The sequence below is a fragment of the Anabrus simplex genome, chromosome 12 (genome assembly GCF_040414725.1).
Source record: "Anabrus simplex isolate iqAnaSimp1 chromosome 12, ASM4041472v1, whole genome shotgun sequence".
Classification (NCBI taxonomy): Eukaryota; Metazoa; Arthropoda; class Insecta; order Orthoptera; family Tettigoniidae; genus Anabrus; species Anabrus simplex.
In genome coordinates this window covers 12739330-12753343 of record NC_090276.1, presented here as the reverse complement: position 1 = coordinate 12753343, position 14014 = coordinate 12739330, and the positions used below count along the sequence as shown (strand labels likewise).

Genomic DNA, 14014 nt, shown 5'->3' with positions numbered 1-14014 from the left:
AATGAAAAGGACTGCTGAAGACCTTGGGATGTGGTTGCAGCGACAAGGCTTAGCCTGTAGATAATGGACAGATGGATGAATGGATTTAATTTTTATAGGTTTGAGTATATCTGCCTTCTAGCAAGGCTTTGGTGAACTCAGTTTAAAGTTGACAACACTGAAGGTGACACTCAGTTCTTTTTGTTTGTATTTCACTGGTTAACTTTTGAAAAAGCACTAGAAATAAGTGTAGTAGTTTGAAACAGTGTTAAAATTATTATTGATAACTCTGTACTTTTTGATTAAATAAGTGCTTTAAGAACTTACTACAACATGAACGCTCTGCTACTTTAGTAGGGAAAAGTGTTGCAGAGAAATGGCACCAGTACACGTTGATAGTGTTTTATTTATTTACATATTTTATGCCCACATTGGAACACTTAATATCACACCATATCCATCTAAGTCTTCAAAGAATTAAGGGGAAATTTATCTTTCATCATCATCATCTTCCTCCTCTCCCAAAACCTCTTTGTTCTTTTCTGACCTGGCTGCCCTTTCTACATCACATGACATATTGTTTTCGTTTTATTTATTTTGAAATGCATTTATTTCTGCTTCCCCGTTGGGAGGCTGCCAAAAAAGACAAAGCGTACATAGAAAGTGAACTGACAACTACAAAGGCAGTGTAAAATATACTGTCTATAAGGAGCAGTATACTATATTATACCTACTAGTCATCTCCGTACAGGCCATGAAGGCCCTTGGAGCGGTGGAAGGTAAAGGCTTCCAGTATTCGGAACCTTGGCACTTGATGGGGTAGAGTGATTAGCTCTAATCTCGGCCACCTTTGCCCCCAGGAATTAACCTGGTACTCATTTTTGGTGTAGGCTGAGTGAACCTCAGGGCCATATGAACCTCTGGAAGTGGAAATCTCATTTCTTCAATTTTATGACTTCCTGACGGGAATCAAACCCACGTCCTTCCGGGCGAACCGAGCACACCTTTACCGCCTGGGCCAGACAGCCCCTATATTATACCTATTATTCAGCAAAAATTAGTATCAATCAATATTTTGAAACCCACGAGGAACTCCTTATGGACTTTCAAGTAACTGTGACAGACTCTGGGAGCCAAGTAGTGCTTGATGGCAACCCCAAACTCATTGATTTTTTTAAACTATTCTGCCAGTGGAGTTGGTGCAGCTGGTTGTTGATGAAACAAATTGGTATCGCAAACAACTGGTGGAAAACATTGGGCTGTCACCACATTCCAGGTTTAGAAATGAGTTTAAAATATCAACTTATGTACTTGTAAGGAGTTGCATGTATTAGTTGCTTGGAGATTTTGGGAAATAATTTTCTTTTGGGCTCTTTACTTTGGCCGGCCACATGGAGTAGCATGCCTGCCCCTTACCCGGAGGCCCCGGGTTCATGGATTTTTACCTGAATCTGAGGGCTGGTTCGAGTTCCACTCATCCTATACGATTAGAATTGAGAAGCTATCTGACGGTGAGATAGCGGCCTCGGTCTAGAAAACCAAGAATAATGACCAAGATGATTCGTCGTGCTGACCACATGACACCTCGTAACCTGCAAGCCTTTGGGCTGAGCAGCGGTCACTTAGGAGGCCAAGGCCCTTCAGGGCTGTAGTGCTATGGGGGTTCTCTTTAATATGTATAAAGATGATGTACGCGTGGGCACAAATGTGTAGTTTTGTTTTCTCTCAAAATAGAGTAATATTAACACAAGTGTAGGATTTTCCATTTGCATTTAGATTTATAAAGAGCCAACATTTATGAACATTTTAGCTAATAACCCCACTTACTTACTTACTTACTTACTTACTTACTTACTTACTTACTTACTTACTGGTCGGCGCTACAGTCCTTGTAGGTCCTTGGCCTCCTTTATCACCTGCCTCCATTCATCTCGGTCCTCAGCTTTTCTTCTCCAACGTTTAACTCCTAACTTTCTAAGGTCATCCTCAACATCATCAATCCATCTTTTCCTGGGTCTTCCTCTCCTCCTCCTTCCATCAAGTTTCCCTATAAACACCTTTTTTACGGTGCAGGTTTCTGCCATTCTCTGAACATGACCGGCCCACCTAATTCTTCCCTGCTTAATTTTAGCAACAATATCTGGCTGGCCAAACAGTCCTTGCAGCTCTACATTTGTCCTCATTCTCCACCCATCCTGCTCTCTTACTGCACCGAATATCTTTCTCAATATCTTCCTTTCCCACCGTAACAGCCACTGTTCTTCTCTGGCGGTCATCACCCAGCATTCTGAGCCATACATAACTATTGGTCTTAGTACTGTTGTGTATATTTTAATTTTTGTATTCCTGCTGACATTCCTGGATTTAAACATATTTTGCAAGGCGTAAAAGCATCGGTTTCCACTTGTTATCCTCTCCTGTATTTCCACGGAGGTTTTATTGTCCTCTGTTATTATAGAGCCTAGATATTTGAAAGATGTGACTCTTTGATATTCCTTCCCATTTAATCTTACTGGGGTCCTTCCTCTTACTCCCTCTGTATCTCCCATCTTCATATATTTTGTTTTGTTTATATTCACTTCTAGTCCTAGGTCCCGTACTTTCCCTTCTAATACTGAGTAGCTCTCTTCAAGAGCTCTTTCATTTCTTGCAATTATTGCTACATCATCAGCATATGCTATCACTTAATAACCCCACTGATAAGTTAAAAATTGAGGCTTCTACAATTTTGTTTACATACGAATGAAAAAACTCGGCACCGAGGTATAAAACAGTCAACTGGTAACTCAGCATTCAAAAGGTTAAAAAAAAGGTCTTTAGCATAAAATCTTAAATAATAAAGACTTGAAAAAGTCATGACTGTCACTGAACAATTTACACTGTTCTAAATTTAATCATATTTGTGGAAAGTTTATATTAGGTGGGAAATCGTAATAAAGTTCTGGTTACTGAGTCAATGAAGCATGCGTACACATTTTCTTGAATCTTTTTTACAAAATACTACACATATTACAATGACAATTACACAGTTAGTGCAAATACTCTAAATAAATGGGACCAATACCTGTCTGTGCTCTTGCTCATTCTGTTGCGATGCCCGCAGACTCTCCGACAATTTACGTAGGTCCTGTTCCATCCTGTGGTAGTGCTCCCGCCACGTCCCCTCGCTGGCAGAGATGGCTCCCCGCACCTCCACTTCCATGTCGTCGCGATATCGTTCTACTTGGCCCAAGGTGGAGGTGCTCTGAAACAGCAGAAATACTGTCCTGAAATTAACATCTACAGAGGAACACATGACACACAGTACTGTCATAAGTTGTGTCGCTGACTCACCGCGATTCTCAGTCCTCAGAAATACACAAACACACGGTCCTCTCAGGTAGTACACAATATTCTGTTCTGATGTCTCCAGCCCACCTACTCACTGTATTCTTTGACACTACAACCGCAGCTCTTGGTTCAGACCTCGGTGGGACACTAGCGACAGTCAACACCTCTGCCGCCCTTGGCCCAGCCACCAAAACTCCAACACACTAAGTCTCACACTGACTCCCAGCCCAGCACCAACTCTGACTATAGCTCCACCATGGAGCCCAACACTGACCATGACTACAACTCTGACCAACTGTCTGCAGCTAGCCTTCCTTTTTACACCTCGGGTGATGAGTGCCAGAAGTTTTACGAGGTGGCTGCACGCAGAACATTCTTGTTGAATCTCCAAGAAACTTACAGGTAAGCCAGCCGACGAGAACAAGACACGGAAAGGCCAGCCCCACCCCATAAGCCAACAGGGAGATCCCCGGTCGTCAGAGTCACTAGCCCCTTCCTGGAAGCACCGAAAGGAGCTACCATGGCGCTGGCACATAACAGAAGCAATGTGGAGCCCAACGTTGGTCAATTTACCGTGGTAGAGACAGGAGACTGATCACCTGATTCTTTCTCTGGCCGCCGAGTCCTCCAAGATTTAAGACCAGACTTTGCTGACCCACTCAGATTCCTCATTACAGTTTAAGCTGTTGGTGTACTTCAGGATTTTGATGGCTTTTTTTTTACATCTCTCTACAAAGGTGAAGTCTAGTTCTGGTATCTCTGAGAGTTTCGCTGTTGAGGTTGGTGTTCATCAAGGTTCACCGTTGAGCCCAATCTTATTCAATAAAGTTATAAACCAACTCACAGAACAACTGATGACACAACTACCATGCACCGTTTTATATGCAAACGACATCGTCCTTGTTGGTGAAAAACGTGAAGAGGTTGAGGCAACCTTAGAACTTTGGAGAAAAGCTTTGGAGACGAATGGACTCAGAATAAGCCATAAGAAGACGGAGTATATGTTCTGTAACTTTGCCACGCCAGAAGTTCAAGGTCCACTCAATACAAGTTTCTTAGCGGGTAAACCACTGGCAATGACGAATAAATTCAAGTACCTGAGCTCAGTTATTACCACTGATATGACGATTGATGATGACAAAGTATCGCATCAATGTTGGACGGACCAAATTGCGTTACTGACAAGCTTAGAGGCAAAATATACAAGACTGTTTGTCCTCATGACTCTAAGTGTTGGACAACGCAAAAGAAGCATCAGCAAATGTATGTAACGGAAATGCGGATGCTGCGATGGTCAGTGGGTGTCACCCTCTTGGACCGAGTGTGCAATGAGCATATACGAGGATCATTTAATACGGTTTCTATTGGTGAGAAATTGGAGGAGTGGCAGTTGCTCCGGTATGGACTAGTACAACGTCGAGATGAAGATCATCCCATTAAGAAAGCTCTTGCAATTGAGGAACCAAAGAGAGGACGCGGACGCCCGAGAGCAAAATGGTGGGATACAACCGAAACAGCATTCCAGTGGCGGAGACATCCAACCGCAGCGAGTACTCTCCAAGGATCAGAAGAGCCGACCCTGAGTGATTCTTGGGAGTATCCATTGTGGACACACATATGGCACTGACACAGATAAGTCTTATGGCGATGATGGGACAGGAAAGGGCTTGGAGTAAGAAGGAAGCGACCGTTGCCTTAATTAAAGAATAGCCCCAGCATTTACCTGGTGTAAAAATGGGAAACCACGGAAAACCATAATCAGAACTGCCGACAGTGGGGTTCGAGCCCACTATCTTGAATGTAAACTCACAGCTGCTTACTCCTAACTGCATAGCCGACTCACCCTGTTCCTTTTTTTTATTTTGGAGAAATTCTGAAAGTGATAGTGGAATTAAGTGCCATGCGGAGAAAGAAAATTGGTTGTGAAATTGATGTGCCCTTCACACAGTCTTGACGGTGAGTTTATACCAACAGTACCTGTCATTCTTGAGCTGACCCGATGTAAGTTGAATCCAGAATTCTCAAAACTAGAGCATTTTGAACTTATGAGAAAATTTTTATGAATTATAAGGACCAAACTAACATATTTTATTAAAAAAGACAGCTAAGGGTAGTCTAAAACATGCAGCACTTTCTCATCTGAGAATCCAGCAGTGAAAAGGTTATCCTTCTTCAACATATAGAATTCTTCACCATGCCACAGCTACTCACCCTCTCCACAAAGCCAGACACGTTCTCCAGAACATCATCTGTACGAGACTCGATGTTTGAACTTATATCTGCCACACGTTTGATATGAGAGTCCAGGCCCGTCGTCGCACTGTGAAGAAGTCTGTCTGACGTGTCGTATGCCACGGTGATGCTAGAGTCGACCTCCTGAATCGTTTGGTTCGACTCCTGCCGGTGGGACTTCCACAACTCCTCGGCAGCACGGACGTGTTTTACTGCTTCAATGAGCTGTGAGGACAGATCCTAGGCAGAAAAACATACAAGATTTAGTGACTGATGAACTAGTTTAATCAGCAAACCACCCCCTGTGGGTGGAGCACACAGACAAAAAATACACCCACAGTATCCCCTGCCTATCGTAAGAGGCGACTAAAAGGGGCAATCAAGGGATGGTTTAATTAGAACCATGAAACTACTTATGATTAGTATCATCACGCAGGGAACACCATGAGTCGCCTTTACTTGCAAATAGCACCACTATGTTAGGTACACAATTAGTTTGTGATTAGTAGCAGCAGAGAGCAGTTCACTGTGGGTTTCCAGTACCTGTGATTAGTACCACTATATGCGGAATATCACGGGCTTGCATGCCTGCGATTAGTACCATTATGTGAGAAGCACCACGGGTCTGGGCGTTGCCTGTGATTAATACCACTATATGAGCGACACCGTTGGTCTGCGTTGCCTGTGATTTGTACTCACTGTGTGAGGAACATTGGGGGTTCGCGTTGCCAGCGAATGGTGTCATTATGTGAGAAACGCCATAGGTTTGCGTTACCTGTGCGACGTACAATACTTGTGAGTAGTACCATACTGTTTGGAACACCGTGAGTTTATGCTACTTTTGAGTAGTACCGCAAGTTGAGAAATACCATGGTTCTACTTTACTAGGAATAAGTACCATTAAGAGGGGCCATTGACCTGGATTTTGAACCCCTTTAGACAACAAAAATCATCGATTCAGGATTATGCTTTGGAAGCAGTCCCTATACTATTGTTTTAATACAGTTTCTAGCTGCCTCTGTGGATCAGTGGTAGAGTATTGGCTTCTGGATCCCAAGGTAGTGAGTTCAAACCTGGCAGAGGTAGTTGGATTTTTTTAGGGCAGAAAAAAGTCCATTTGACACTCCATGCCGTACGATGTCAGCATGTAAAAGATCTCTGGTGACGCATTTGGTGTTTACCCAACAAAATTGATTAAATGTCAGCTAGAGACACCCAAGAGAATTTTGGTTTACTTGATGTACCATCTAGTAGGCCTAGAGTAAAATGGAACATCAAAATTGATGAGCAGACAGCCAGATGGTGTCAAATTGAAATGTCTGCACATGGTAGCTGAGGCCATACGATTATTAATTATTATATAGTTTCTGGTAAGGTCGGATCCACTGATTGTTTTACATTCATATTCATACATTCATTCTTCATCGTCACGTTTTGAATTCTGGTCAGTGGATGAATTTTGGACTTTGGAATTTTCACTGCATTTCGTCTCATTTCTTACCATTAGGAGTCTGTCCTAGATGTTTGGCCCCTTTAAACAACAAGCATCATCATCATCAAACAGCAAACCAGTGTGCCGTGTTCAGGAGAATCTCAAAACCTCTTTCTCCTACTACAAGTTAAATCCTTCAGCTTTTCTTCGAAATAAGATTGTTATTTTGGAATTAAAATAAGAACAATTCCAGTAAAAAATAGGGAGTTATTTTTTTAAACTTCCCATTCATACATTTTCTCTGCTACACAGAAATACGTAGAATCGTGGATATATTCCTGAGCTTAGAGAGTGAGTTTAGATTCTTTGCTTGTTCCCCTCTTAATAGCCTCTTTCGACATGCATCCTTTGACTCCACCGACAGGGGAAATAAAGAGTTCTGATAAATCAAAAGAAAAAAAAGTGTGTATCCACAAAGGAACTCCTGACGATGAAGGACATTCTAGATGACCACGTTATCCAAGTCCCTTGGAAGAGATTGATCGGGCCTTGAGGTCTTTCCAGTGCCATTTTTGGTGTTGAAAATATTCGTGTTGTTTCTTTCTCGTGAGTGTGAAGCAGATGTTTATCTCCTGGATTTTTAAATTATTATTATTCTTTGTTCATATTGGCCTACCAAGGACCACGTTATTTCAGCTGTCTTCTCTGGGTTAGGGTCTTTACCCAGTGCTCCTTCATTCCTTGCCAGTGTTGCTCTTTTCTTTCCTCCATCCACGTCTTTCCTGTCTTCAACTTTGGCCTTTCTTGAAAACTCTGGTGGTCTTTTAGTTTTCTCCTGAGTTAGTTGCATTCTTGTATATCTTCATAAGTGATCCCCATCTCCTGTAGGTCCCTTTCCACCTCCTTGAGCCAAGTTGGCTGGGTCGTCTTGTCTTTAAAATAGGTAAAGATCTGGTTCAATAATCGTGTGTGTTTCATTCTTAGCAAGTGGCCATAAAAATGCAATTCTCCTTCTCTGCTTGATATCAGAAATTTTCTGGATATGAGTATACAGCTCATAGTTATGCCAACATCTATATTCATCTTTGTCTATAATTGGGCCAAGAATTTTCTTTAAGATCTTTCTTTCTTTCTTTCTTTCTTTCTTTCTTCAATTTCCAATTTTTCTATCAGGCCTTTCTTGTTCACAGCAAGGGATTCCGCTACATACAAAGCCTCTGGTCTTATGACAGTGCAGTAATGTCTGAGTTTTGTGTTCAAGGATATGGACTTTCTATTGTAAATGTTCTTGGTCAGTTGATAAGCCATTTCCATTTTATTCATGCACGATGCAAAAGCTTCTTTTTCAGAGATGTTGGTTCTATCCACTCACCAAGATATTTAAACTTATCTGTCTGTGTGATTGCCCGCTCGTTTACTTATAGCTCTCTTGGTGCTGGCTTGATGTTAATCATGAATTGCATTTTCTCCAACGAGATCTGGAGGCCTGCTTTTTCTGCCTGTGTCTTGAGGTGATTAATTTGCTTTGTAGTCATGTCTAAAGAATCAGAGAAAATTGCTAGATCATTTGCAAAAGCTAGGCAATCAATTGAAAGGTTCATGTTCTTGTAACCCAATCTCACAGCATTTTGGAGCCCATTGTTGTTAATTTCTTTGTGCCACTCACAGATGACTTTTTCAAGGACGTAATTGAAGAGCAGGGGTGAGGACCCATTTCCCTGCCTAACTCCTGTCTTTATCTTGAAAACATCTGAAATTTCTCCTCTGAACTTAACTCGAGAGGTTGTGTTAGCTAGAGTCGGTTCAATGATTTAATATTATTATTATTATTATTATTATTATTATTCATTCGATTCGGCCATCTTGGGACCACAAGAAACAGTTTTCTTCTTCATCCTTTGATATAGATGTTGATTCCCATAGGGAATCTGAAATATTTGTTCCGAATGAGTAAATTTATAATACCAATATAAATGGTCCGTTATTGGACATTATAAATTTTCCAGCTAACTCATTCCTGGTTGCCAGCGTTTCGCCCTCGTGTGCCAGGCTGGGCTCATCAGTTGGTACCTAGCACACCTAGGTAGCTGGAAAATTTATAATGTCCAATAACGGACCATTTATATTGGTATTCTTCATCCTTTGTCGGTGCTGTTGTTTTCTTTCTTCTGACCATTTACTGCGGGATTTCTTCTTGGCTTTCTCAAGAAATTTACCATTGAATATTGCTTTTGTAAATTATTTTCTATTTGTAATTTGTTCCTTTTTTTTTTTTTTTTTTTTTTAATGTTGAGTTATTCCCCAAATTTTCTGCTTCTTTGGAAAATGCTAGTTTGGCCTTGTTTATTTGCATAGTGTTCAAACATTTGTTTTGTTTAAGCTGTCTTTGTCTGTTCTGAAAGATAACCTATTTTTTCTGATGCTGTGTATAAATCTTGTTAAGGTCTCAATTTCTATATGCCATTTTTCTGAATAGGTTCCATAATTTTCCTTTTCTCTTTTATATTTTGCTTATTCTTCTGTCTAAGAAGGCATTCAAACATCATGTTGCCTGTGAAGCTGCTAGAAGGATTCTTCTTATTAACCACCCCCCACATGAGGCAACAGCCCCAAAGGACCATGGCCTACTAAGTGACCGCTGCTCGGCCTGATGGCCTGCAGATTATGAGGTATTGTGTGGTCAGCACGACAAATCCTTTCGGCCATTATTCTTGGCTTTCTAGACCGGGGCCACCATCTCACAGTCAGACAGCTCCTCAATTCCAATCATGTAGGCTGAGTGGACCTCGAACCAGCCCTCGGATTCAGGTAAAAATCCCTGACCTGCCCAGGAATCAAACCCAGGGCCTCTGGGTAAGAGGTAGGCACGTAAGCCTTACACCGCGGGACCTGATTCTTCTTCTTATTTTTTTACTTGCGAATTGACCACTGAAGATCACGGTACAATTTCATTTTTTCTTTGCCTGAAGTTTCCTCTTCCTCCACTACTCCTTCATATGGACACTATGCTGTTTCTTCTGTTCATCCATGCAGCCTCTTACCGTCTTTGCAGTTCTTTCAACTTGGAACCCTTCCAGATTTTGAATCATGGTCCGAAATATTTTCCTGTCTAACATCTGAACTTCCTGGATGTTGGACATCTGTAGATCTTTATGAACTTCCTTTCCATGGCATCGTATTATTATCCGACTTGTTGGCTGAATGGTCAGAGTTGAGGCCTTTGGTTCAGAGGGTCCTGGATTTGATTCCCGGCCAGGTTGGGGATTTTAATCGTGTTTGATTAATTCTTCTGGCCGGGAACTGGGTGTTTGTGTTTGTCCCAACACTTTCCTCTTCATATTCAGACAACACACTACACTACCAACCACTACATAAACACGCAATAGTGATTATATCCCTCCACACAGCGCTGTCATCAGGAAGAGCATCCAACCATAAAATAGAGCCAAATGCACAAGTGCAACACAGTTTGCACTCGCAAACCCACACGTGGGAAGAGCAGTAGAAGAAGAAGATTATTATTATTATAAGACATGTGGTGTAGAGGTAGCGTGCCAGTCCCTTATTCCAATGCTGTGGATTATTTTTTCAGCCAGTTCAAGGATTTTATTTTTTTTGTTACGATTAACTTTATGTCGCACCGACACAGATAGGTATTATGGTGATGATGCCTTATTTCCTTCTAAACCTCCAACACTTGTTTTGGTAAATTCCCTCCTCCACCATCATAACATGCCCAAACCATCTCAATTTATTCTTCTCTATCCTATTACTCAGTTTTACTACCCCTATCTCTTCTCTGACCTCAACATTTCTTACTCTGTCTCTCCTTGTCTTCCCTACCATACTCCTCAGGAACTTTACCGGGCGAGTTGGCCGTGCGATTAGGAGCGCGCAGCTGTGAGCTCGCATTCGGGAGATAGTGGGTTGGAACCCCACTGTCGGCAGCCCTGAAGATGTTTTTCCATGGTTTCCCTCTTTCACACTAGGCAAATGGTGGGGCTGTACCTTAATTAAGGCCATGGCCGCTTCCTAATCATTCCTAGGCCTTTCCTGTCCCATCGTCGCCATAAGACCTGTCTGTGTCGGTGCGACGTAAAGCAAATAGCAGGAACTTCATCTCACTGGCCTGAATTTTACTCTCATTTCTTGCTGTCGAACTCCAAGTCCCTGATACATACGTTAATATAGGGGTATAGTACATCTTGTACATTATCTCTTTACATTTCATGGGAACTTCTCTGTTCAACACCAATCAAAATGAAACTCATTTCATATGATCAGAATTTTATATTCAATTGTGATTAATGAACAGCTGCTTTTTTAATTAGAACCAATTTTCAGCACCACAGAGCAGAAATGGTAGAATAATTGTAATGTAGGTCATAAATTTGGTTTTTCTGGGTATTAATAACAATAATAACTAGGAAAACAGAAAGAGGAATGAAGAAAGAAAAAGAATATGATAACAAAAAACCTAACAAAATCAGAATGAATGAACAAAAGAAGGAGAAATCGGCAGCACTAAGAGAACAAAGAGTATACACTTGGTGAGAAGCAAAATGATGTTGTACTTCAAACTCTCACACTGGTTAAATATTCCTCTCACCTTGTCTAGAGCACGTTCTGCTCTCTGTAGTCCCCTCCCCAGTTCTCGAGCTCTCTCCAGCTGTCTCTGCTGCTCCAACACCTGCTGCAGCACGCTGTCTCTCAGCTGGGCCAGCGAATCGCTCTGGGATGCCGAGAAAGTCTGCAGGCTCTCCACGTGCTGCCGTAGCTGACAGTAACACATCAACATGTTAAGAGAAACCAATAAAGCAACTTAACCAACTTGATCAATCGACTGCTTCATGCTTGCAGGCCGGTGATGTCATATGACATCGCAATATTTCTAGATGTTTTACTTGATGTTCTATGACACTGTGCTGTTAGGAGATAGCTAATAGCTCATAGAGTATGTATGTCTACCCCTTAGTCCCAATTCTGATATGGGGTCAGGGATGAGGTGAGGTGAAATTATATCACCATTGATAAACCTCATTATTAGGTATCCACACTTATGCTATCTACTTAAAATCAAGAGACTTCTACCTCAATAAATCAAGCAGAGAAATTGTTCTTCCTAATCTATACTTTTTATTTTGCCATTGACAAATTTAACTTACAAGTAGTACATGTTACATTTCGACTGACTAAACATCAACAGCTGCACTTTTTTGTTTAGGTAGAAATTCATATAACTACAGACACATACAAGCTCTAATATATTAAAAATTGAAAGGCTGAACCTTTAAAAATGTGGGTATGAGGTGTGAGAAGGGGGAGGGGAGTTGAGAGCTTAGTTATGTCTGTTTTGCTTAAAACTTATGGCTAATAAACATTTCTAAAAACATGTTATAATTGTTGATTAGGAATGTGTTTGTTCTTCTTGTGTTCCCATAACATGGAACTTAGAAATGTAAACTGTCTTCTTATTGCACTGTGTTTGACCTGGAAATTCCTAGTTGCGTTTTGTAAGTTGAGTAGTGTATTTCTTGCTTGTTGTACTCTTGTTGTTGTTGTAGGGTAATTACAGTTTAACTTCACTTTATTATCACTTGTAATGTTGAGCTAGTAGTAAGCTCAACCTATAGTATTGTGAGCCATAGTATTAAGCACTGGAAATACTTAAGTTGTATGTGAATTTGTATATGATGATGCTGGATTTTGAATGTTAAAGTAGTAGTAATTCTTGTAATATTTTCTTTCCATGGATTTGCTTGTTATACTCTTGTTCTTTGTTTGTTTGTTTGTTTGCTGTTGGGTAATTATGTTTACTTTATTATTACATTAGTGTAAGTGACCATTGCCACCAGGATATTTCCCATTTGCAATGTATTTCTTAACAACAACAACCACAACAACAACGACGACGACGACGACAACAACAACATTAATAATAATGTGAAATTTAATGTTACTCCAAGAATTCATAAGTTCGTGCATTGAATGGTTAGTTGGTTTGCAATACGACCTCAAATATAGGAGCATTGCCCCACATTAACCTCCGGATCCCAAGATAGCGGGTTCAAACCCGGCAGAGGTAGTCGGATTTTTGAAGGGCGGAAAAAAGTCCATTCGACACTCCATGTCGTACGATGTCGGCATGTAAAAGATCTCTGGTGATACTTTTGGTATTTACCCGACAAAATTAATTAAATCTCAGCCATCGACGCCCAAGAGAGATCCGGTTTACTCTAGGTCCGCTAGATGGCAGACAGAGTAAACCGGAACATCGAAATTGACGAGCAGACAGCCAGATGGCGTCAAATCGAAATGTCTGCAAACGGTAGCTGAGGCCATACGATTATTATTATTAGCTGAGGATAAGGGTGCAGGGCCACTCCAAAGGTTGTAAGAACATGAAGCAAAACATAAACGGGCAATGATGGTGGGCTGCTGCTGTTGTTAAGGGGATTCCTCATTTATCATCATGATCATCATCATCATCATCATCATCCTTTAACAGTCTCTGGATGCGGTACAAGAGCACTCTCCATCTTTGTCTATCCAGGTACATTTCTTCCTTCTCTACTTGGTGCCATTCCACACCTCTTCCTTCCAGGTTCTGCTTTACTTGACTGATCCACCATTTCCTTGGTCTGCCTCTAGGTCCTTTGCTTTCCAGTTCCTTTTCTAGCCATTTTCTTGCTGTTCTCATTTGATACATCCTTTTTACATGGCCGTACCATTTGAATCTTGATGTTCTTACATTTTCGCATAGCGACTGCTTCACTTGTGTATTATGATGGATCTCTTCATTCCGGATCTTATCTCTTCTTTTTTCTGTAGCAATGACCTCAGGAACTTCATTTCTGCTGCTTGAAGTCTGCTACTGTCTCTCCTGTTGATCGTACAGGTTTCAAAAGCATATGTAGTTACTGGCACAAAATATACCTGATAAAAGGTTCTCTTTGTACATAAAGGTATTTGGTTATCCTATAGGAGAGACCTAATTTGATGATAAAAATTGTGCTCCTTTTTGGACTCTGATAGTTACAA

At 41.1% G+C, this 14014-nt stretch overlaps 1 protein-coding gene across 5 annotated transcripts in view; it reads right to left on the bottom strand.

Annotated features, from left to right (window-relative positions):
• LOC136884402 (coiled-coil domain-containing protein 18) overlaps positions 1–14014 on the bottom strand; it is a 246700-nt gene that overhangs the window by 39048 nt on the left and 193638 nt on the right. For all 5 annotated transcript variants that reach the window (XM_068229958.1, XM_068229959.1, XM_068229960.1 and 2 more), the window contains 3 exons: positions 11583–11750; positions 5521–5781; positions 3044–3223 (listed from right to left, as the gene is read on the bottom strand). In XM_068229958.1, the coding sequence (XP_068086059.1) occupies positions 3044–3223; positions 5521–5781; positions 11583–11750 (609 nt within the window). The remainder of the gene's footprint in view (positions 1–3043; positions 3224–5520; positions 5782–11582; positions 11751–14014) is intronic.